Raw genomic sequence first — 24876 nt, 5'->3', positions numbered from 1 at the left:
TTTTTTTTTTTTTTTTTTTTTTTTTTTTTTTTGGTTTTTTGAGACAGGGTTTCTCTGCAGCTCTGGAGCCTGTCCTGGAACTAGCTCTGTAGACCAAGCTGGCCTCAAACTCACAGAGATTCACCTGCCTCTGCCTCCCGGGTACTGGGATTAAAGGCGTGTGCCACCACCGCCTGGCTTCATGCCTTTTTTTCCATTGCCTTCACAGTGGCTATTGGGGCTGAATTCACAGTATCTGTCATCCTTCATGTGTTTCCCAGGAGACAGGGAGAGCACAGAGGAGGCAAACTTTCCTAACCTCAATTCACATTAACTTAAGTAGAAAAGGAAACAGGGACCATGATGGGGGACTCTCTTAAACAGCAGCAGGCCTTGGAGAGGAAGTGAGGAAGGTTCCAGCACGATAGCTTCACCAGTGGCCCAAAGGTTCCACGATGTCAGGTCCCCTGCATACTGACCCACAGCAGATGGTCAGCTCCTTAAAGCAGGGACCATGGCTACTCTTACTGGTCCCCAGTACGTGCACAAGATCACATTCGCTGCAGGGCTCAGAGTTTCTGGCCCTGAGATGTCTACGATACAGGGTGAGACCCAGTGGGCTGTGTGTGATGCCCTCTGTGGTCTGGTGTTGAGGGATGACTGAAAGGGCTGACTCAGCTGCCAGCCTGATGACTCATGTTCTACCCGTGAGGGGAGGCCAATGCCACACCACTCACAAAGTGGGAGAGTGGCCAGAAGCTCAGTCATTGTGACCTCTGGGAAGGGATAGCCATGAGACTGCCACAGAGGCAGTAATTATAGACTCTGTGGTTTAGAGTAGGGAAGTGACACCAAGGGTTAGGGTGGAAAGCCAAAGGGGTGTGGAAGTGACATGATGGTCCCATTTCAGAGGACAGATGACCCACGCAGAACTGAACAGAGGCTCGCAGCTCTTCCTCCTTCGCACACTGGGGCAGGGCCAAGATGCCACAGTCCCAGCTCTCCTGTAGCATGAACAGCTGTGCTGGGGTGGATGTGGGGAGGGTCCCCCAACTTCTCAGACACCTGCACTGGACTCTGGTGCTAGGGCAGGCTCTGACAACTGAGCCTTAGTCGGTGTTTAAGGGGGAGCCACATGGCCACTCCACAGTGGGACTATGTAAGCCCGTAGGCCAAAATCTACCCACTTCTCCACGCCCATTTCTTCCCCCTTCTGGTTGTGGAGTCGGATGCTGCTCAACCTCTGCTCAAGGACTGCAACACGTCTGACTCACCCCAATCCCTCCTGCCTGCGGAAATGAACACAAGCACAAGTCTGAGGCTCACGGATAGGGACTTACTAGGTACGTCTCACTCAAGTCTCTGGACAGCCTCAGGCCCCAATCTGAGCTCAGGGCACACACAGGGGTCAGAATGGGGTAAAAGGCTTCAATGAGACTGGGGAAGTGGAAGTGGTGGTATGTCTGGAACCTTCTGGCATGACAGACATGGGTTTTAAAGTGCTAGGGTCACCGTAGGCTGTATTTGCCACCTTCACCGTCTTCCTCAACCAAGGACTCACTGGACACGCAGCTGATGGGCTAGCTCTTGGCTTTGGGGGTGAACTGAGGCACTGGGGGGGTGTGTAATGATGAAGGCTGGGTTCCACAGCCTTCGTGCCTGCCTGGAGGCCTCAGAGAAGCAGCGAATGTCTCCACAGACGTGTGGCTGTTTTCTCCCGCTGCAGTACAAGCTGAGCTAAGATCCACCAGATCTGTCTAGAAGCCACCTAGATTCTGTCTGTACTTTTTTAATACAACAAGCCCGGAGCAGAGCAGAAACTAAATCCAAACTCTTCAGGAACTCCTGACCCCATAGTCCAGATGAGTTCCTGGCCAGGGTTTCCTCTGCAAGTTAAGTAACGGTTGGTGTTCCTTATAGGACAAACAAAGGGACCAGTGGGAGTCTGAGCCAGAGCGTAGGCCGGGGCAAGCCTTCTGTCATGTCCTCTTTTCCTAGAATAGTAACATTCATGCTACTTTTCTTCCTTCTTGCTCAACCCTGGGTCCCTCGCTGCTGCAGAATCGTAGAATAGGAAACGTGGGGGCATTTCTCTTGCTCTGAGGTGGCAGCACCCTTCTGCGGAGTTATTATTAACTACTGTAAAACACCAAGCTTGCGGGGCAGAAACCTCTGTGTAAACACTGGCTGTAGTGGTGTCGTCTGGAGAGGCGGGTATGGCTCCGATCCTGAGCCCCGCGCCCCTCTGTAATGTACATTCTTCACGGAGGAGTCATGCAAAGCTTTTCTGAGTCCTCCCGGTGGCGGTTTGTGTGTTTCGTTATCATGTTTCAGAAAGGAAGACACCCTCTGCACGAATGTGCACGGCCGGCTACATCTTTGGATTACTGGACTCCAGGGCGCCCAGGCCAAACCTTTCAAAGCGGGGCATGACTTTGCTGCTGTTAATGCTGCGGAGAGGAGCAGAGACATGGGTTATGGCTCCGCTGGTTTTGACCAGAGTTAAGATGTCGCTGGCTATGCTTGGCAGAGGATCTGAGTGAGGACAACTGCTCGGCCCATGGCCTTGGCAGAGCTGCTCCTGGCCCCTAAGTCCTGGGCGTCAGCCACAGTCCCTACCTGGAGAACAGTGACACGGCCTGTTCACCTGGCTCGCCAGCACCCAGCATAACAGCAGCCACTTTCGGACGGAGGGTGTTCCCTCACTGGCTGCTCCTTGTGGATATGGAGCTGATGAGAGACCTGAGGACCTGTACCAGGACTGATGGCACACACTCCTTTCAGAAATGGTGTTCAAGTGGGGTCCACTGCGGGGAGCAGAATCAATCCTGAGCCCAACAGAGATCTGGCCAGGGTCATGTAACCCCTAGCAGGTGCGTGCGTGCGTGTGTGCCTACTGTCCTCTGTCTTCATGAGAGAGACACAGGGCTCCAGATAGGGCCCGTGACCTCGGTGTGTGCCTACTGTCCTCTGTCTTCATGAGAGAGACACAGGGCTCCAGACAGGGCCCTTGACCTCAGTGCTTGCTTTGGGCAGCTCTGAACCACTACACCCCTTGCAGGACAATGTCCCAGGGCCGTCAAGCTCCTTCCCATCCTCTGAGCATGCTCAGCAGGGGCTCGTGAAGGTGTTAGTAGGGGCTAGGGACCAGAGGAACACAAGCAAGAGCCACTCTTAGGAGAGCAGGAGAGAAAAAGACCGTCTCATCCACGGAGGCCGTTCTTCCGCCTTGAGGGGTCACCCTGTTAGTGCCATCCTCCCCCGGCAGTGACTCAAGTCAGGCACCCACAGGCCGTATGGAGGGGAGGGGCCGTTGTTAAAAACAGAGCACAAGAAGGAGCCTGGAGGGAGGAGACTGGAGCAGCAGAGATGGCATCCCCTGGGTTAGTGCCTGCTGGCGTTTGGAGTCTTAGAAGTCACGGAGCGGAGCTGGCGGTTAGGAGGAAGGAAGCCTGGGGCATGCAAGACAGCCAGGCCTACAACCTACAGACAGAGAGAGAGCAGCGTCAAAACCTGAGCCTGAAGAAGCCAGGGCACGGCACCTGGCCAGAGCGGCTGCTCAGGGACAGAGCTGCCTGCAGAGAATAGGATCCCCAACTCCACCCCTCGGGATGGCAGAGGGGCAACTTTGACAGGTGGTGTGGGCACGGGGGAGCTTTTCCAAGTCACCATGGGGCCGTGACAGGCACCCCACAGCTCCTTGTGATAATTAAACTGGCCCCCTAGGCAGTACCACTTCTGCTCCCTGATGCTTCCCCTCCCCTCTGTATTTATTATTACTATTACTGTTACTAACATTGGTAGTGCTGAAGCCTCATAGATGCTAAGTTCTACCATGGAGTCTCATCCCCAGCAATTTGTTGATGCTTTTTGTTTGTTTGTTTGTTTATTGAGACAGGGTCTTTCCTGGCACTTACTACATAGACCAGGCTGGCCTTGAGATCCACCTGCCTCTGTCTCTGAAACTGGAATTAAAAGTGTGTGTGCTCAGCTGCCATTGGTGCTTTTACTTCTGAGACTTCACTATGTATCCCAGGCTAGACTCAAATTTAAAATCCCTCTGCCTCAGCCTCCTGGAAGCTGGGGTAATAGGCTCATGCTACCACAACTCATTCATTCCTCCTCTGAACTTCACTCAGCAGTGGGATTTGGGGGACTTAGCTCAATGAGCTCATTCTCCCTCACCCACATGGTGTGGAGAGGGGCCCTGCCTGCCACACCCCTCTGTGAGAAACACTAGCCCAGTGGCCCTAGCTGGTGCCCATTTCAGCTGCAAAAGGTCACTGTGGATTATGGGAATGAAAGCATGGATGCGAGAAGCTGGCATGCAGCGACAGAATGGGAAGCGCAGGTATGCAATGGGTACAGTCACACACAGGCAGGAAATGAGAGAAGTGATGGAAACACACTATTCCTCCAGAACTGGACAGGAGCTCTTAAAGTCAGGGTGACCATAGCGTCCTTTTCCGTAGTAGCGGCTCCGCCAGCGGCTGGGGGTGCCAGAGACCATGTCGTCAGCAGTTGAAGAGGGCCGTCGGATCCGGTCCGGCCAGCAGACAGGTGGAGGAGTCAGGGTGGGGGGCAGGGGAGATGACAAGACAGGCCAGGGGATCCGCCACCCCCCGGAAAATGAAAAGTGACAAAGTCATGGGGAAAGAAAAGAGAAAGTGAGAGTTAGCGGCCCCGGAACAGAGACCAGAAACAGAAGGCTCTTCCTGGCTGTCATGGAAGCCTGGTGGCTGGTGGCTGTGGGCAGGTGACGGCTCTACTAGTGAACTCAGTTTCCCTTCTGTGAGATGAGAAGGTGGCACTGACCGGCTTCCAGCAACAGGGGTCGTCTTTGGCTGCTGGTGCCTGCCCAGTGCCGGCAGGGTTTGGTGGAAGAGGAACCCTGTATTCACAGGGCCCAAGACCTATAGCAGCACAGGGCTCAGCACCCCTCCCCCACTGTCAATGCCCACACCTCACCTGCCAAGCTTATGGGATTTACCTGATACTTCTGGGCAAAATTCCTTACCTAAGCCCCGCTGTGGAAACTGAGGCAGGTAACGAGGCCCCACATCCTGACAAAGGGGTGTGGCTGGAGAGGGGTCTTTAGAGGAGGAAGCCAGAGTAGAAACAGAACAGGACAAAATGCAGGAGGGATGACAGTGGCCCCTGGGGCTTTGGGGCTCTACACAGCTGAGTGGCATGGCCCATTAAGGGACAGCAAGATTTCAGTGCTCAACAGCTCAGCTACTAAGTGGGTACCAGGTCCTGACCTCTGACCCTTTCTCCTCTCAGGCATAACTTTCTCACCCTGGTCTAGCCTGGGCTTGGTGTCAGTGATGCTCTAATACAGTGAGTGACATGTATATTCCCACAGGTGGAAACTGGAGGTGTTTGCCTGCTAAGGGCCTCTCTCCCCCTCCCCCATGGAAGCCCCAGAGCGTAGTCTGATGCCTGTTCAGCAGAGGGCTCCCTTAAACACCCCAGACAGGCTCTCCAGGATCTGATGGCAGGTCAGGCTTATGAGGGGATACTTACTCAGCCGACTTCCAAAAGTGCCCCGGATGGGAGAGCCGCCGGTTCAGCTTGGGCAGCTTTTCCAGCATGTCCATCAGCAGGCTGAAGCTGGGTCTTTCCTGCAGGTCGAAAGCCCAGCATGCAGACAGGATCTCCTGCAAAGGGCACTGTGGTCAGTGTGTGTGGGTATCTGGGAAGGGGTGAGGGTGCAGATGGACAGGACACTTCATAAGGGTTCCTGTGAAGTCCCTAAGTGCCCAACTATGGGCACAGATTCCTGGGAAGTAAGCAGTTCAGAGGTGCCACCAACCTTCCAGGTCAAAACGAACTTGCCTTTTTCCCTTCCTCCTCAGCTTGCCCGTCCCTAATGTCAGTGACCAAGTCAGGCAGGATGGAAATAGGAGAGGGGGACTGAAGGTAGGTGGCCTTTGCACATCGTAGGAACGTGGAAGTGTCCACGTGTGAATGTGAGGTCCTGGTACTATATACAGGGTGGGGAGGCCACAAGTGGGCATCTCAGTGCTACCAGAGTGAAGACTGGCTGGACAAGAACTAAACACAGGAATGCAGCTGCCAGCCTGCAGAGCAGCCGCCACAACGAAAGGAAGGCCTTCTCTCAGGGTCCACTCAGCCCCCAGCACCATCTGCAGCCTCGTCACCCAGAAGGGTGGCCTACACACGCGGCCATCACAAGACCCCTACCCCAGGCTCAGGGTGAGTGGAAGGCAGTCATGTCACATGCCCAGCCCGCCCTCGGGCCCTGCTTCCCTCTACTCACGCCGACTTCCTTCCCCAGGCTGACGGAGGCCAGGACGCGCCTCACTCCTTCCCCACTTCCGATCTGCCAGATCAAGGCTTCTGCAGGCTGGTGTTTAAAGGGCCACTCTCTCGCCTGTAGTTCATACCACACGGTCCTATGGAGACACACCACAGTGTGAGCTATTGCAGCTTCACAAAACCCCACATCAGGTTCTAGGAGCTGCCCACATTAGGAGCCAGAGATAAAAGGTCAAAGACACGGTCACTCTGCCAACAAGGGGCACAGCCATGACTTCCCAGCATGCTTCCCAGCCCGATGGCCACCATTGTACTTGAGTGCCGGTGGCCTACTCACCCGAACGCATAGACATCGGCAGCTTTGGAGAACGGCAGCTGGTCCTCATCCCTCCCGGGTATCATTTCTCGTACAATCTCAGGTGCCAGGTAGCACAGCCAATCATGGGACAGCTTCAATTGGTTCTCACGCCTGGAGGCCAGGACAAGGACATGGGCCCCTCAGTGGGAGCAGGTGAGAAAACTCAGAGAGGAATATGGAAGTCTTCCTTGCCCTTGAACAGGCTGGGCACTTCTAGAAAGGGAGGCCACAGTTGGGAATGGCAGGGAGCCGCTAGGGATGGTGTTTGAGTCCTTGTCCTGAGAGTGACTGGTCTGTCTAGGACCTCAGGCCTGTCTGCAGATGTCAAACCTGCAGGCTGACTCTCTGGCCTGTCAATCTTCCTTGAGGCCCCACCCCCATTCTTATGGAGGAGCTTTTCTTGTCACCCATCCCCTTTACAATCACAGGCAGTAAAATCCAATGCTCTTTCTCATCAAGAGGATATAAACCAGATCTCTCACCCATCACTGAGTAGCCAAGCCGAATGTGCCAGGGGACTCAGCCTCCATGGGTATCCACCTGGAAATCAGGTACCACGAGGAACCTAAACACCACCCAGACCCAACCCTGGACTGAAACCACATGGGCAGAACCAGGAACTGCGGCAACCTGGCCCGTGCAGGGAAGGCTCTTGCCAACGATACAGCCTGGGTATTCCACACTCGTGTAATGCTGCAGCCTCCCATGCATGCAGACACCCATGGTCAACTCACCGCTCCTCCCGGACCACGCCCGAGATCCCAAACAGCCCGAAGTCTGTGATGACCACTTTGCCGTTATCATAAAAGACATTCTTGGACTTGAGGTCTTTGTGCACGATGCCCTTGGCATGAAGATACCCCATGCCCTGCAAGACAGCCAACCTTGTATCAGGGGGGTGGGGGATGCTGAGCTTTACTTGGGGCGAGGCGCGCTACCCATCCCCCCACCCAATCTTGAAGGATACCGTCTTCACCTCACAGATGAAGCAACTGAGGCCCAGAGAGGGCAAGTGACTGCCCCAGATCACACCACAGCAGTTAACCACGGAGCCCAAATCTAACCTCAAACCAGTTCATGCTCTTTCTACAGCCGCCTCAGACTTGGGTAAGGTGTGAGGCACGGGCACAATGACTGGCAGTGGGCAGAGGTCGAGGAGGTAAAGATCAGTGATAAGGGCTGGAGACGGAGCTCAGTAGTTAAGCGTGTGTTCCCATGCATAAGGTCCCATGTTCAGTACTCAGCATTACCAATTCTAAATAATCAGGGCTGGAGGGATGGCTCAGTGGTTAGGAGCACCTCCTCCTCCTGCAGAGGACCAGAGTTCAGTTTCCAGCACCCACATAGGGTGGCTCACAGCCATCTGTAACTCTAGTTCCAAGGAATCCAGTGCCCATTTCTGGTCTCTGTGGGTACCAGGCGCACGCGCACACACACACACGCACACACACACACACACACACACACACACACATGGGATGGAGGGTAGCAGATGGATGACAAGATCTTAGAAACAGATTTGATGAATAAGGAGTTCCCTAGATGGGCTCTGCTCCTAGGCAGGGTGACACCCAGAGCAGGTAAGAGACATTCCTTGGACGGGATCTCAAGTTTGGCTGTTTCCAACACCTCACCATGGTAACAGGGGATCCAAACCTGAAGCCTGAGTTCCATGCTCCACCCTCACTCAGCTGGCACTATGTGGCCCTGGGCACAGTGCTGGCCCCTCGGAGCTTCTGCCTCCTCATCCGTCAGGTGAAACGTGGTGGGCGATTCCCACAGCAAGTGCTCTGGCCTGACCTCAAGGTCAGGGGCACATGGTCCAGGTGCTGGAGGGACAGGTTCCACCGTGGGCTAAGGACAAGCAGCTATCCCTGTCTGAGGCACTGAGTGGAGCTCCCAGCACTTGAGAAACGGAGGCAGGGTTTAAGGTCATCCTCAGCTCCATTGGATATGAGGACACCCCACCCACATGCACAAGCCCCAGGAGTGACAGCTGGGAAGGGCCAGGTTACAGAGACAGGCTCTAGAGTCTTTCTTCACCATTTCCCCGAGTCTCCACCATAACCCTCGAAGTTGCAAACCCTCTCAGGGAAGGTCAGGTCCTTCTGCTCTGCTTTTGACTCTCAATGCATCTCAGATTACTTCAAAGAGAAGTGACTAGGGTGGGGGTGAGGTGGGGGCTGAGCCAGGGCCCCCAGGGGCAAGAGAAGGTCTTTCAGTAAAAAGGGAACAGGAGTGACAGGCCGCAAGAGCCTGCTGTCTCCAGAGTGTCTGAGTCACCTGTCCTCCTGGCCCCCTTGACTCTGGTGACTCAGAGGGCAGCTCCCAGATCTGAGGGAGTAAGGAGGGGTAGAGGTCAGGTGTGGGGGTAGAGCAGAGTCCTTGATGAAAGGCCACACCTGAGGCAGAGGTGACACTGAGGGTTTTGGTCCTGGAGGTTTAATTTCTAAGTGTGGCCATGGGAAAAAAAGGGGCAGACTGAAATCCTGGTTTGTCCCCCAATATCATTTTTATCTTTTCCTTTCTAAGACATCCACATATACAAAATGGCCTGAGAGAAGAGGGGAAAGAAGGGGAAGAAGAGGAGGAGGGGTCGGAAAGGAAGGCCAGTTGACACATAGTGGCAAAGGGGCAGCTCTTCTTTTCCTAGACAAGGTTTCATGTAGCTCGGGCTAACTTCGAATTTGTTTGGTAACCAAGGATGATCTTGAACTTCTGATCTTCCAGTCTAGCTCCCAAAGACTGGGATTACAGGTGTGCCACTATGCCTGGTTTATGGTGCTGAGTACTGATCACATGACTTTGTACATGCTAAGCAAGCACTTGACCAGCTGAACTCCATACCAGCCCGAGAGGCTGCAGATTTTCAAAATAGAGAGAGGAGTCTTATCAGTGTTTCAGGTTTTCTGTTTTGTAGACAAAGCAGTCTCCCTTCCCTGTGTGGTCTAGGCTGAGTTCAAACTCTCAATCCTCCTGTCCCAGCCTTCCTAGCTCTGGGATTTATATTCACGGTACTTGGCTTTTATTCTTTTAAAATTAGATTCATTTTATGTGTTTTGCCTGAAATTATGTATGTGCATCACGTGTGTGCTCGGTGCCCATGGAGGTCAGAAGAGGGTGTCGGATCCCCTGGACCCGGAGTTAAGGATGGTTATGAACCACTGTTTGGGTGCTAGGAATTGAACTTGCAAGAACAAGTGCTCTTAACCGCTGAGCCTGCCTCTCCAGCCCTCGTAATAGTTTGTATAAGCATCGAGTGAGAGGCTCACTTTACTTTTTAGATGAGTACAGAATGGAAAAGAGCTGCCTGCACAGAACAAAAGGGCCTTTGATGGAGGAAGGTCACTGGTTAAATATACTGCCTTGGCCCTGATAGGTAAGAACATAGGTGGGTGGAGTAAACAGAACAGAATGCTGGGAGGAAGAGGAAGTGAGGTCAGAAATCATGCAGCTCCTCTCAGAGCCAGACGCGATGAAGCTCCGACCCAGGATGGATGTAGGCTAGGATCTTCCCGGTAAGCACACCTAGAGGTGCTACACAGATGATAAGAAATGGGCTAAATTAATATGTGAGAATTAGCCTATAAGAGGCTAGATAGAGCCGGGTGGTGGTGGCGCATGCCTTTAATCCCAGCACTCGGGAGGCAGAGGCAGGCAGATCTCTGTGAGTTCGAGGCCAGCCTGGTCTACGAGAGCTAGTTCCAGGACAGGCTCCAAAGCCACAGAGAAACCCTGTCTCAAAAAAAAAAAAAAAAAAAGAGGCTAGAGAGAAATGGCCAAGCAGTGTTTAAATGAATACAGTTTGTGTGTTGTTATTTCGGGGCATAAGCTAGCCAGGCGGCCGGGGTGCTGGGGACGCAGCCCCGCCGCTCATATTACAACAGGCCTGTTCCCAGGAAGCCTGGATTTGGATAACCACAAATTTGCGAAAGGTGTGGGTCTTTAAAACTTTTTTAAACCTATTTATATATTTTTAATGATTTATTTTTATTTTATGTGCAGTGGTATTTTGTCTGCATGTACATCTGTGTAAGGATGCCAGAGCCCCTGGAACTTGAATTACAGACAGCTGTGAGCTGCCGTGTGCGTGCTGAGATGTTGAACCTGGGTCCTCTGGAGAGCAGCCAGTGCTCTTAACTGCAGCACCATCTCTCCAGCCCAAGTGTGGGTCTTTTGATACCCTGAAGTGAAGCACTCTGTTCCCCACTGTTGATGCTAAGAAACCCTCACCACACCTAGCTCTTGCCAACTGTTCTCTGTATGGATGTTGTCATTCTGTCTCTGCTCTGACCTAACCAAGGAGGCTGTGTTGGTACTCACAGAGGGGAAGCTGAGGCTCAGAGAGGCTAAACAAGCTCCGTGAAGTCACACAGCTAGAGTGATACTTTAGAACATGCAGTTTCTTCACAGCTAATGCAGTTCTATTAACACCAGCTGAGTGGTGAGCTCTGGACCTGATTGGATGAGACGAGGCTGAAGTGTCCCAGTTAGGAGACAGAGGAACCACAAACCACCTGGCACAGGTGGATATGGCCTGGGGAAGGACCAAGAGCTCTAGAGGCAGCTGGAACCACCCTCCCCAACCCTGCTTTTACCTTGATGATCTCCTGGGCGATCTGCCTCGTCTTGTTGATGTCCAGAGATATCTTGGGGTCCCTCACGAATGAGTGCAACGTCCGCCCCTTGCAGAAACTGTTGAGGGCAGTGGGGGTTGGAAAGAGGCCTGAAGCTGTGATAGGCTAACCCCACTCCCATGGAACCTGGGAGGGGAACTGGGCCCACCTGCTTCTGGAAGGTTCTCCATCCCAACCAACAAGACACGAACATGTGTTTTTTAAGCCAAGACTTCAGCTGGAGCCCAACTAGACATGCTTACACATACATGCACATCCATTTCTGGAGGTGCAGGGACTGCCAGCTTTCCCTGCACGAGGAAACAGCTTGACCACACTCCCAGCCAATCAAGGCCGAACAGAGGACTCAATGGGGAAGAACTCTGCCTCCAGGACTCTCAGCAGGCTACATAGAGCCTCTGGGCTCACCACAAAGTTATTTTCATTATATGTAGATTCCAGGGCATCACATCCTGTTGCTGACCGAGTAGTGTGTTCCTCTCTGTGCAGCCCCTTGCACTAATTCTAAGTTCTTCAGGAACTGGAGGCCTGAGTGAGAGGAGGGTGGATGGATGGCAGAGGAGGCTGCAGAGCTGCGGCACCCCAAGGGGACTCCCTGGGGACTTGCTGCCCTGCTTTTTTGTAGAGTATCTCAGAGGAGTTCTTTATCTCTGAGAAAAATTCATTTATTGTATTAAGAAAAAAAACCCTGTTGTTTGTTTGGAGTGGTTTGCTTGTTTCCCCAAAGCACAGGTGCAGGTGCAGGACACGTCATGCCGGTGAGGGCGGGTTCTCTTGGCTTTGTGGAATGGAAGTCATGAGTACCCGAGTTGGGCTCCACCGCCCACTTACAAAGCGAACATGAAACTGGACGTGACATCAGACGCCTTTATTCTCAGTACCCAGGAGGCAGGAGCAGGTGAATCTGAGTTCAAGTCCAACCTGGCTGACACAGTGAGTTCTAGGACAGCTGAGGCTCTATCAACAGACCCTATGTGTGTGTGTTTGGCAACCCACACATCTGTAAACCCCAGTGCTGGGGTCCGAACTCAGGCCCTCAAGTTCACATGGGTGTTCTTGTGCATCAAGCCTTCTCCCCAGCTCCCTTGTCTGATTTTAAAGTGGCCCAGGCAACTGTTTCTGTGTCTAGGCCTGCTGCTCTGGGCAAGGACATTGTTTTCCATGGAGAACGACAAGTGGGTCACAGAAGACTTTCTGAAGTAGAAACAGGCAATTTACATCAAGACAGCAAAATGTCAGGACTGGGGTATGGCTCAACACAGCACCCGCTGAATGCACACGGCACCGGGCTCACCCCACAGCAAAACGTGCACCCCGAAGTAGACCTGAGGCCTACAGTCAAGCAACAGAGGTAAAATGTGAACCAGCATTATCTTAGTTATATATTTCTAAATTAAATTGTTTATTTCTGTTTATGTGCGTGTGTGTATGTGGTATGTGTGCACACAGCACAGCATGCCTGTGGAGGTCTGAGGACAACTCGTGGGAGTCAGTTCTCTCCTAGGGGTTCTGCGAATCAAAATTAGACTGCCAGGTTTGTGCACCAAGTGCCCTCGCCTGCTGAGTCATCTTGCGGGCCCCCAATCGGCTTTATTTTAATGGAAGGGATACTGAGATTCACCACACCCACCTTGGTGGGGAGACATGTCCAAGCAAGGTGCTCTAAGTGTAGCTTCTGCTCTGTGTCTTCTAGAACACCAGGGTTTCCTTTTTGCTCAGAGGGGTCTCTTGATCGATTGGTTGATTTACTTATTTATTTATGCATTTATTTTGAGGAGAGCCAGGGTCTTGCTATGCAGACCTGGCTTTCTAAAACTCAAGATTCCCCTGCGTCAGCCTCTGGGTGCCAGCACTACAGGTGTATACTGCCACGCCCAGCTCTGGTGTTCTAACATCAGTGGGCAGTGTGGATGGGGACATGATTCCCTATCTTTGGTTTTCTTCTTCCTCTTTGATAACCCTTCCACATCCTTCAGGGCATCCACAGAAGCCTTGGGCTTTAGGGACAGGGAAGCTGTGCTGCTCACGGGCCCAGGCGGGGTGGCTTACCTGGTGATAATGGCCAGGTGGGGTGGGTTCATGCAGGCCCCCATAAAGAGCACCACGTTCTCATGCCTGGTCTGCCTGTAGTTCATCACCTCTTTCTTGAACAGCTTCAGGTGGTCCTGATTGTGGCCATCTATCTCCAGCAGCCGAATGGCCACCTCACCATGCCAACGGCCTCGGTGCACCCTGCCCCAGCGGCCCTGCCCAATGGGCTCGCCTAGCTCCACCTGTTCAAAGGGGATGTCCCACTCCTGCAGGTACACGCTGGTCTGGCTGGCTTTTCGAGAGATGGGACCCCGCCAGTGCCGGCGGGAGCTGGGGAGGTCGTCCACCTCATCCTCATCATCTTCCGCCTCGGATTTGCCAGCCTCAGGTTCCTCAGCCTGAGAGGAGAATGAGATTGAAAGAGAGGAGTGAGTCTGGGTCTCATGTAGCCCAGGCTAGCCTCCAACTTGCTATGTAGCTGAGGATGACTCTGACCTTCTGATCCTACCACCTCCATCTCCTCAACGTCCTGCACCACCACACCTGGTTACGGCTGTCCTTGACACCTATGAGAACCGCCTATCACGCTCTGATTACACAGAGATAGATGCCTACCCCCATCCCAGGCCAGGGACTGGGTCTGTAGACTGGGAGCCGGGACAGGAGAATACAGAGGCTCTCACAGCTAGCGCTCTACATCATTCTCTGGTTATGCACACCACACCTGCCCACACCTGCTGCAACAGGCTCTGCATCCTCACTCCCCCACGGCCCCCACCACCCTGTGCACCCTAAGAGAGGAGAGAGAGGCAGCTATCTTGGGTCTCAGGCAAATCGCTCCCACTCACCTCTGCTTCATGAACACCCAGCACGTCTGCTTTGGGCTGGTCGTCGGGCCTAAGAGTGAAACGGGCTTTGTCAGGGAGCTCCTGGGCTGGGCCAAGGGTGGCCCTGGGGGAGGCAATGTGGAAGCTGAGGATATGGCTGGAGGCTGGGGGCAGTTACCGCCCTAGCCCTTGCAGCACGGGGTGCAGGGTCCCACGCTCCTGCCTCTGAGTAGGCTATCACCACCTCGCAGTGTGAACTTATGTAATTAACCCCTCTAAATGGTTGCACTTAGAGACCTACTTCCCTGGCTAAGAACTGAGGGGCCAGGAGACAGGAGCTCAAGGTAACCTAATGGAGAGGGGGATCCAGAGGCAGGAGCTAGGTGTAGCAAGTCTCTCTGTGTTCACCTATATTTCCTGCTGAGCCATGAGTCTGCTGCTGTTGTATACACAGCCCCATACAGGGCTCACAGTATGGATAGGAGGCGAATGTAGATTTGCCTATCCCCCACCAGGCTGGCCCAGAACCAGAGGGTCAGATATGTAGGGGTGGGTTGGGAGGTGGCTGGGGAGGGTCAGATATGTAGAGGTGGGTAGGTGGCTGGGGAGGGTCAGAGATGTAGGGGTGGGTTGGGAGGTGGCTGGGGAGGGTCAGATATGTAGGGGTGGGTAGGTGGCTGGGGAGGGTCAGATATGTAGGGGTGGGTAGGTGGCTGGGGAGGGGTCATACCGTGTGCTGTCAGCTGTGCTGGAGGGCGGGGCTGCCTGAGCTGAAATGTCTGTGGGAAAGAGAACAGGAGCAAAGTGTGAGGATGCTTTCCTTCATCCCCAAAGACTAGCACACCAGGGACACCCCTTCTCTTCTGAGCTGTCACCTCTCCTCAGGCCGCTTCCACCAGGATCAGCTCATATTTTGCAAGCTGACACAAACTCAGTCTCTACAGCCTTTGGTCTACATGGCTGCCCCAGGCAGAGGCTCTGGGTGAGTGACTCTATAGAGACCCTAACAATTAATACTACTGCTGTGGGCTCAAATGACCCCACTGTGGCAAAAGCTAACACTGCTGCCCCCACAGAGGGTCCTTCTGGAAGGAAGCAGGGCTGGCTGTCATCTTTCAAAGCAGGGATACCCTTTGCCTAGCTAGAGGTCGGGCTGGCAGCTACGCGGCACCGATAACGTCTGTGGCACCTGGCGCCTGGTGTAGTTGCTGGTCCCGACTCTGAGAGTGGTTGGCCGCCCTCACAGTGCTGCGCAAGAAGAGGAAATCCAGTCTGTGCACCAAGAGGCTCCAGGCTGGCAACTAAGGCCGGCCCCGGGACCCTAGGTGGCCCAGCTGTAGCACAAAGACCCACTTCTAGGACACCAGAAACAGACACGTCCCCTCCCGAGCGGAACAAAGAGCCACGTGAAAAGCGGTGGCGGTGGGCAGAGCTCTCCTCTCTCCACAAAGAAAACCAGGAAGTGGCAACAGCTCAAGCTATCAGAGGCCCCTTTCCTACCCTGGACAAAGACCTTCCCCCTCAGCCCTCAGCTAATCTCCTTTGCTGACTCCGACAGAAGCTGTGGCCTTCTTATGGGGAGATGCACATGTGAGCGCAACACCCTGGGCAGTGTCGGGGTCCACGGGCCTCAGAAGCATCTGCTATGACCTCTCCAGCCACCTCCATATTGCCTCCAGACTGCCAGGCCAGCATATTCGCACATGCTCAGGCCACTCCAGAAGCTACACATGTCTTGGGTGAGGTGCGGGGGTAGGGGTGGGGGGCAAAGATCTGGGAAGCCTCACACCTGCCCTTAAGAGTGTACTGTGCACTCTGTTCTTGTTCCAATTAGTACACGGAGCCCTACCCCAGCTGCAGGGCACAGCAGGCCACTCGGGAAGAAATGCTGTGGTTCCCCAGTTGAGGGGGGACACTAGTGTACATACACACCCTAGAGCCGGTAACTACAAAGGCTCTGGGAGGTGAGGTAGGGGATCACACAACAGGGGTGCACCCAAAGCCCCTGGCAGCCTGCACACACACACCTGAATAGAATTATGGGGATAATGGTTACCAAATGCTCCAATTCGATTCTTCAAGGGAGCTGATCCAGAGAATAGAAAAGCCTGGAATAACCAAAATACTGGGGCTTCCAGTCTTGGCAAATCAGAGAAAAGACTATTAGAGTTGTCTAAAGCGCATAACCCCACAGTGTTGGGTACTTCCAGCGGGAGGAGAAAAGCATCGATCTTATTCGGCCTCGAATGGGGAGAGGTATGGGCAAATACAGAAGTGTGCAAAATAGTTTTTGTAGAGGGAATCCAAAGACTGCCTTACTGAATAGAAATTCTTCCTTCACGCAATGAGGTAGTTCCACTGAATGCCAGCAGGTGGCACTGTATGCTAAGGCTGGGAAAGGCAAAGCCAGCTGAGGGATGACGACGGTGCCTGCCTGCTAAGACTTTCCCAAATTAGCTTTCCCTTGTCACTCATTTTTCAGGAGGCATCGGCAAGCAGCCTCCACCCCTCATTCTGCAAACCCAAGTTCTGGGTTCCCATCCTGTCACTTCTGGGCAGGGTGATCTTGAACCAGTTCCCTGCGGTCTCTGTGAGGGGCTGCACAGGATGGACTCCAGGGTCACATCCAGCAAGGTACTGCCCTCTGGCCCAGCTGCAGAGGGCTAAAGCGCATGGGGAGAATGCACCAGGCGGGACAGCCAGAGCGTCACAGCAAGGGGCAGTGAGTGGACCCATGCAGAGGACTCACCTGGGAAGATAAACTGCTGTCTGTGATGAATGAAGCAGGCAGCTTAAAACAGAAGAGGAGGTGAGTCACACGGTGCGAAGGCAGTGGGGGGGGGTGCGTGGGCTAGGGGAGGGGCGGGTGCTGGTTATTGGCTCAGGTGGCTCTGCCCCAGGGGTTCTGGTGAGCAAAGGTGAAGCCATGCAGGAAAAAGGAACCGAACTAGAAAAGAATCAGGTGTGGTGAGCCCAGGAGCGGAGGCTGCACTGGAGAAGGGACAAGGGACCATCTCAGCGGTCGCCTTGCTGAACAGCTGTGGCCAGTGAGCACTGGGAAAAGCTACAGCCAGTTTTGTTGGAGAGAATGTGCAGGAGCCAGGATGGAGTATGGAGAGCGGTGGCCTTGACGACGTCCAACAGTGTGTGCGCAATGGCCTCCCTCCCTTCAGTCTACCCGACCCAGAAGTGCCCTGACCGCGCTGCTTGAGCGCTGGATCCTCCCAGTGCTGGGATTCTAGACTGGGAACCCGCACACACCACTCGCCTTCTGCTTCTGAGATGCTTGTTATCCTGCCTGGGCCAGTTTCCCACACACGGGTGCCATTCTCCGGCTATGTATGTATGGCCTTGCAAGTAGCTGGGACTCTAGGTGAGTCTAACCTTGACTCTCCTCCATGAGAAAGTGGTCAGCCCCCCAGTGCCTGACTGTAAGTAGGGGAATACAAAGCTAGCCCAGGCTTTCCTATGAGGCTCCTATGAGAGCAGGTAGGTTGGCAAAGGGGTTCAAGGTCCTTCCCTGTGGGCCCATCTCAGTCCCCCAGGGATCTGATTTTGAGTCCACTAAGACCACGGAGAGGATAAGGCTTCTGTGCAGGACAATGGGGGTCCATTTCCTTGTGGGTCATCTGTCCCTTGTCTTTTCAAACCAGTGCTTCTTAGAAAAACCCAAAGTAGAAAGTTTATCAAGTCCAGAGAGTAAAGGCAGAAGAGAACTGAAAAGGACACTAATCCAGGGGGCACCGCTCAGCCGCAGGGAGGGACGAAGTGCGGGACAGACGTCACTGTTAAGAGCACCCCGCCACAAGCATTAAGGCAGGCACAAAACCACGCGACAGAAGAGTCCGACCCTTTGGCCCCTCACCACCCCGAAAAGAAGTCCCGAAGTCCCCAGTGGGCCCAGAGGCTGCTTGGCCAGCTGCTGGCTATGTATAGGTCAGGTGGGTACCGCTAGCCAGAGGGGATGAGGGGCGTGGTGGCACTCTGTCTTTTTGGGTTTATAATGTCAGGAACTAGCGACGGGGGCTGATCTGGACCCCGTGGGTTACGCCAAACAGGAGCGTCAGAGCTGTGGCTTTCCCTTAGGACTGCAAACTGGGTAAGCCCAGGGCCGAGACGGGCAGCAGAGCTGCCCTTGCCAAGGATGCCAAGGCAACAGCTCAGTGCCATGGCGGCGAGTGGGCTTTGCTGTGCTCCCTGGAGATAGGGCAGCCCAGGGTGGCTGACCCCGTGGAACTGAGGGCAGCTGGGCTCAGCTCTGTCCCTTCAGAGTTGTCCCAGGACTCACTGTCTTCACTTGTTCAGTGGGAACACCTCATTCTAATTCCCCAGGGTCTCTGGGTGGCACATGAAGGAATATGAGGTCTTGTCTGAGAAGCCAGCCCCAATAAACAACTATATATGCCAGAGGCCCAATGCCCTTTGGTAGGTTTTCTATTCCATACTGTGCCTGTCACACCACCCTTGAACTCAGAAGTCATCCCTGAGAGAAGGAGAGGCTGGACAGGAGCCACCACAAGCACAGGCAAGCAGCCTGGGGCTACCCCAAGAACCCAGGCTCTGTGTTAGACAGACTTGGGTTTGGCCCTCACGCTACCACTCAATAACGCAGGGCCGGCCACTCCTCCTTTCCCAAGCCCAGCAAACTCGTCTGTAAGAAGGGGGCAACAGCACCAATCCCACGCTCAACAAATGCTCCACAGACCCAAATCTCAGGGGACACCGGGAGAGGGTCTGAGGCCACCCCTAAGAATCCAGAATAAACCCAGAGGTGTGTGGTACCTGGGAAGCTGAACCTGCTGTCCCGCTGGCCAGGAGAGGGGTTGGGGGGCGTGGTGGCACTGGAGGGGTTAGATGAGGTCAGGAAGGGCGCCGGTGATGAGGGTGTGGAGGACGTGGTGGAGGATGGGTTGCTGCTGGAGTCCAGGTTCATGGCTGGAGGATGTTCCTGCAGGACCAGAGATGCTGGGCTGGGCAGGGCTGCAAGCTCAACTCAGCCACTGCCGACCTGCTGAAGACTTCCTTCCTCCCCGCTCCTTCCACCTCCATGGGTGGAGGTCAGGCCAAGAGATCCTTGGGGCCCTGTTCTGTAGTCCCAAGATTTCCTGGACTAATTTATGATGAAAAGACACTTGGAGACCCTCCCCTAAAGGGTTCCTGCCCATCTCTCTTACTGCACTTCCTACTTCCCTCTGGAAGTCCATCTGAGCCCTAGCTGGAACTATGTGTGTTCTTCCTCTTTATTCTCCCATAGCGCCCAGCATACAACATCCAGGCCCCTTAACACACATCTTGTCAGCTTCAGATGGCCGAGGTTGGCTTGCTGCCAACCACCTCTCCCACCCCAGCACCTGCCTGGCTCTGAGCTGGAAACCCAGCTTCTTAACGAATTGGATCCACACTGTGACCAACAGTTTTTCAGTTTCTGCTATGTGCCAGGCACTCTGCAGCCAGCAGGGTGATAACAAGGCTCAGAGTCTATAGTCCTGTGACCTTGTCCTAAAAGTACAAGAACCTGGAAAACTCCACAAGAGGCAACAGCTTGGGCCAGTGTTGCCAGCCATCGTGCAGGGTTAAGAATTCCAGGACTGGAGTCGGGGGGTATGGCTCAGCTGCTGTGGCGCTTGCCTAGCACACAAAGCCCTGGTTTTGGTCCTAGTACTGCAAAAAGTAGGCATAGTGGAACAGGCCTGTAATCCCAGAACTCAGGAGGCAAAGGCAGGAGGATCCCAAGTCCAAAGTCAGTCTTATCTACAAAGTGAGTTTGAGACCAGTCTGGGGATACATGAGACTTTGTATCAAAAAAGAAAGGGGTGTGTGGGGGTGTGGTGGTGGGGAATCTAGAGCTAGAAGGAAATTTCTGAGAGAGACTCCAGGAACTGACTGCAGGGGCAGGCCTGGTTCATCACACACTGCAGCTTCAATACCTGTCCAGCCCTGTCTTGGAAAAGGCAGGTGACAGGCTCAAACCTTGGACAGGTGTGGTTTCTAGTCAGAATGAAATAGCTTCTGGATTTCAAAGACATTTGAGTATCATTTGCACACGCACATACGTGAACACCTTTTTACACGTGTGTGGAGGCCAGAGGCTGAGACACTAGATACCACCACTTCCTGCCTTGTTTTCAGAGGCAGTGTCCTTTACTGAGCTGACGAGACTGGCTGATCAGCAAGGGTCTTCCTGTCTCCACTTGTCTGGTACTTAGGATCACAGGTGCACCGCTATCCCTGGCTTTTTATTGTTTCATATTAAGACAGGGTCTCCCTACATAGTCCTGGCTGGCTTGAAACTTGTTATGCAGACCAGGCTGCCCATGAACTCACAGGGAACCACTTGCCTCTGCCTCTTGGGTGCTGGGATTAAAGGTGTGAGCTTTATGGCTCTCATGCCTGGCTTTGTATGCGGGTGTTGGGCATCAGAATCCAGGTCCTAAGTGATCACGCTATGGACTGAGCCATCTCTCCAGCCCCAGAGACATTTAGTTTATTAATTACCTTCTACCTATGGGGGTGTTCTAATTAGGACGGATTAAAGCAGGGCTTTTCTAGTTGTGTTGATAAGGACTACACACCAGATTCTGGTCAGTAACTACGAGGCTGGGCTATGCCCTTAGGACAGAGCGGGGTAGATGACTTGGAGCTCGGGACCTGGGCACCCAGGTAACCTGGGATCAGAGGGTGCAGTCTGCAAGGGAAGCCAGTATGGAAGGGGTGGGGGAAACTCAGGCTCAGCTCTTCTGCCCGCAGCTTTGTGCAATGGCATCAGGTATGACGTAGGCTGCCTGAGATTCCCACCAGGGTTCTACCACTTCTTAGCTGGGTGGCTTTGGGCAACTTCCTTGACCTCTCTGAGCTTCCATTTCCTTAGCCTCACACCGTGACTTATGCCAGTGCACCGCTGTGTGGATTTGTAGCAAAACAAAGGCCGGGCATGCAGTACACAGTAGACGTCTAATGTTTGCCCATTTGACTCGCTATCTTGGACCAAACAGGGCTTGGGATCATGCTTTGAGACTTAACCAAGCTACAAGGCCCAAGAGGGGTCTGGGAGCACTTTGGGTTAGGTGGATTGCAGATCTGGTTCAATACCTTTACTTCCTAGGGCAGAAAGGAAAGCCTTATACAAAACAGGGTCCAACCTGTTAGTGCCACGTATAACAAGCTTCTCTCTTGCAAGACCTGAGGCTGTGGGTGGCCAGTGTACCCTGAAGCTCACAGAGCTGAAGTTGGCCTGGCCTGCCCCCACTCCAAGGCTGCGGATCCATCCCCCCCAGTCCTCCCCCCCCGCCCCGGCCTCTCTGCACCTATGCGGCTCTGACACACTTCTGACCTGAGCTGCAGTATCACCCAAAGACAGGTTGCAGCGGCTGCACCACAGGCACTCACTCAGTGACCCCACACAGACGCTTCTGACTGTCTAGCATATGCAGGGGACAAAGTGGATGTCACGGATGTGTGGGAGGGAACAGCACTGCCTGGATGTCTGGTGACATCTGTGAAAAGGGGACTGGGGCGGGAGGGGGTGGCTAAAGGAGGAGTTGGAGAGGAATGAGACAGGTATCCCCCCCCCAGCAATAGGAGCCCCATCCTAGCGTCTGTGCATGAAGCACTGTTATCCTGCTCCAAACGATCCGTGAGGGAAGCTCAGAGTGATTGAGCCACTCATTTAAGGTCACAGAAGCACAAAAGGGGACGGTGGAGACTCACAGCCAGGGCTGAGGACCCGTGGGACTGTGTTCCCCAGAAAGATAGCATGTTGAAATCTAGCCCTCCGTGGTGCTACTGGGGAGCTGCTCAGACCATGAGAATGGTGTCTTCATAAACAGGGTCACTGCCCATATCAGAGAGGCCAGGGCAGCTTGCTGGGCTCTTCCGTTATGTGAAGACACAGTGAGGGACCACGAGGAATGGGCTCTGGGAAACCTGGGCTCAGTTTTTCCATTTGTAACACTGAGCATGTACATGCCCCTCAGAACTAGGTTTTGGGCACACAGTAGGTGCTTAGGAAATGCAGGCTCACAAATGCCAGGGACAGGGGGTCATGGGAATCACCACATACAACTCCAACATGGACAGAACCACACCCGGGATGTGGCTAAGCCAGGATCCCTGGCGCGCCCCAACCCTGTCTGTGCCACAGATCTTGGACTGTGGTGTGGTGTCCCACTTCCCCAGTAAGCCTGATGAGGGGGTGTTTGTGAAGGGAATCCAGGGCGGGGGGTGCTCCTGACGCAAGTGCAGACCCCAGGGCACTGCCAGCTTACCTTCTTTGTCAGGGCCTTGGGCAGGGTCCCAAAATGGGGCTCTGATGCTCTGTCCACCTGGTTGTTGATGTCCGAGGGGACAGACTCTGTCCTCCGGAGCCTGGCTACTGTTTGGAGAGAGGGGAATCCGTTAGCAGGAACAGACACCACCAAGGTGCACCCAATTCCTGGAAGTGGCAAGAGCGGGCACTCACGTGGGAGGAAGGATATTCTGCAGGCGGGGGCTTCCTTTGTGCACCTGTTGTGACATTTCAACCTGTAAAGGGGGAAAGTTAGCACGTAAGGAGTGCCCGGAATTACCTAGATGACCCAGACACAGTCTCAGTTTCCCCAAAGCTCTCAACAAGTGTTAGCTTCAAGGTGTGGGGGCACCCTGTGTGCCATAGCCACTGTCTTCTATGTCCCCACAAACCCCTCTCCTGCTTTTTAAGGGGGAACTTCCTTCACTTCCAAAAGCTCGGGAAAATCTGACCTTAAAGAAACATTTCAGAGGCCACCAGCATCAGCAGGGGCCCTGAAGCTCCCAAGGGTGTCGGTCCTCTTTCAGGCTCGGGCCAGTCTGATGGGCAGTCCCCAGCCAGGAATGGGGAGAGCTGGGTTCCCCTTTGGGACTAGCCAGTTGGTCCCACAAGTCTCAATGTTCTTACTAACAAAATGGGTGATGGGGCCACTATAAGCACAGGACAGTGTGTGGCTCAGGGGCCGCCATGTGCTGGCCACACCTGCATGGGAGCTGAGGATCTCATTTATAGCCAAATGACCAGTTTGCTCAGAGGTCAGAGAGTCCTCAGGATACAGTTCATCATGAGACCCTGTCAGCTCTGTCCTGATGACAGCTCAGGAGGAGCCACTCATGGGAGCTCAGACAGGCTGAGCAGATCAGCTCCCCCAATGTCTAAATGGTAAACACGAAGCCCAGAAAGGGCAAGTGCCCTACTCCATGCCACACAGCAACACCAGGGCACGGGCGGCTAGGAAATGAAACTCCAGGCCACCCTCTGTAAGGTGTGGGGGCAACCAGATGGCAGATGACAAGTCCGTTGGCCCTCACTGTTCCCCACTCACGTCCCTTCCCACTGGAAACCAAGCAACAACATGGCCAGTCTCCACCTCTCCTCACTCTGCCCAGGCATAGGGCAGTTCTGCTGCCACTGCCCATCCCTCTAGCCCGTCTTTCAACTTCAGGGCTCCTCCTAGATCCTGGAAGAGTCCTCGCTTTCTTCCTGCCTTCAAATTCTGTCTTTCCTCACTTTCCCTTGGAAACTTCTTTGTTTTCCCAAACCCACTGCAGAAGTGCCTTTCCTCCAGGAGTGCCTCACTTCACGGAAGGAGTGCCCAGTGGCACTGTGAGCAGCTGGCTAGGGAGAGTCCTCGAGTCTGACCTGACAGGAGGCTGTTACAGGCACAGGCGCCCGCCCCGCCCCCGCCAGCACCTGCAGTGTTTGCACTTCACTCCGAACATCATGCTCTTCTGGCACACGTTGCAGACCTGCGACAACCATGACTTTGTGGAGAACCTGCCGGGGCAGAAACGTGTGGAGATCAGAGCCTGACCTCTGGAGGGGTGCCATGCACAGAGGGAGGGTGCGGGGGGGGGGGGTGTCGCAGCTTCCCCCAGGCACCGGATTTCCCAGCTGCTGTCAGTGTCTTAAAGCTTGTGTGGCCACTGGCACCAACAATCAAGCATGGGTGTGCACGCCCTCGGACCCAGCGATTCCAGTCTTTGTATTTACTCAACACGGTAGTCCCTGGGATGAGATGTCACGTGACCCGCGGACACTGTGCTGCTGCAGCCATGCACCACAGTGAGGCTGGACATACCATGTCTGCCAGCAGTGCCGCCCTCCACACAGAGAACACACGCAGCTCTTTCCACACACGTTTGCAACCACCTCCAAATCTCAGCATTGGATGACCGAACTAAGTCGAATAGGACATGGTGCCACTGCTTCAGGTCAAGCACAGGAAAAGGCCACCTGTGATGACAGACTTGGACTGTAATGGCAGGTGGCAGCTTAGTCAGCCGGGAAGAGCCAGAGATGACTCTCAGGGTGCTGGACCGCTCTTCCTCTTCATCGCCCGCACAGGGGGCACAGCTATAAACTGTGTATGTTTGGCTCTCTGTAAGTCACGTGGACTTAAAGAGGAGAATAAAGCAAAGCACGGGGCTGTAATATGTGCAGTTCTGTGTGAGCAAGGAAACAGAACCACACACACACACACACACACACACACGCTTGCCTGTGTAAACCCCCCCAGATGGGTACATGACCTATCTGTGGGCACACTGCGAAGCCGGGGCAAGAGTGGCAGGACTCTCCTCCCTACCCCTGAAACCTCTTCAATTTTAAGCGTATGTACTTTCGGTCTAAAATCTGCCTAAACAAAAGCAAAAACAAACCAGAAGGTAGACTGGAAGGAGAAGAGGGACTTAAGGGAGTGGTGGCCTTCAGCACAAAAGCACAAGGCCAGCCCAGGGAAACAGAGCCAGCCCTTTC

The 24876-nt window shown here is 54.0% G+C and overlaps 1 protein-coding gene across 3 annotated transcripts in view; it reads right to left on the bottom strand.

Annotated features, from left to right (window-relative positions):
* Positions 1 to 29: 29 nt before the first annotated feature.
* The window catches only part of Ksr1 (kinase suppressor of ras 1), a 131106-nt gene continuing 106259 nt past the window's right edge, over positions 30 to 24876 (bottom strand). Inside the window, exons 7-21 of one of the 3 annotated variants that reach the window (XM_050128648.1) lie at positions 23812 to 23895; positions 22573 to 22634; positions 22379 to 22485; positions 18897 to 19062; positions 16864 to 16905; positions 14845 to 14893; positions 14136 to 14184; positions 13306 to 13685; positions 11218 to 11314; positions 7354 to 7487; positions 6599 to 6730; positions 6263 to 6398; positions 5506 to 5639; positions 4389 to 4469; positions 30 to 2429 (exon numbers count right to left, since the gene is read on the bottom strand). In XM_050128648.1, the coding sequence (XP_049984605.1) occupies positions 2351 to 2429; positions 4389 to 4469; positions 5506 to 5639; positions 6263 to 6398; positions 6599 to 6730; positions 7354 to 7487; positions 11218 to 11314; positions 13306 to 13685; positions 14136 to 14184; positions 14845 to 14893; positions 16864 to 16905; positions 18897 to 19062; positions 22379 to 22485; positions 22573 to 22634; positions 23812 to 23895 (1732 nt within the window). In that variant the 3' untranslated portion in view covers positions 30 to 2350. The remainder of the gene's footprint in view (positions 2430 to 4388; positions 4470 to 5505; positions 5640 to 6262; positions 6399 to 6598; positions 6731 to 7353; positions 7488 to 11217; positions 11315 to 13305; positions 13686 to 14135; positions 14185 to 14844; positions 14894 to 16863; positions 16906 to 18896; positions 19063 to 22378; positions 22486 to 22572; positions 22635 to 23811; positions 23896 to 24876) is intronic. The other 2 variants (XM_050128647.1, XM_050128649.1) reach the window with 2 other exon arrangements.

The sequence above is a fragment of the Alexandromys fortis genome, unplaced genomic scaffold (assembly GCF_014885135.2).
Source record: "Alexandromys fortis isolate MF-2015 unplaced genomic scaffold, M_Fortis_MF-2015_v1.1 scaffold_80, whole genome shotgun sequence".
Lineage (NCBI taxonomy): Eukaryota > Metazoa > Chordata > Mammalia > Rodentia > Cricetidae > Alexandromys > Alexandromys fortis.
The sequence above is the reverse complement of the archived record's forward strand: the minus strand, read 5'-3'. Positions and strand labels throughout refer to the sequence as shown.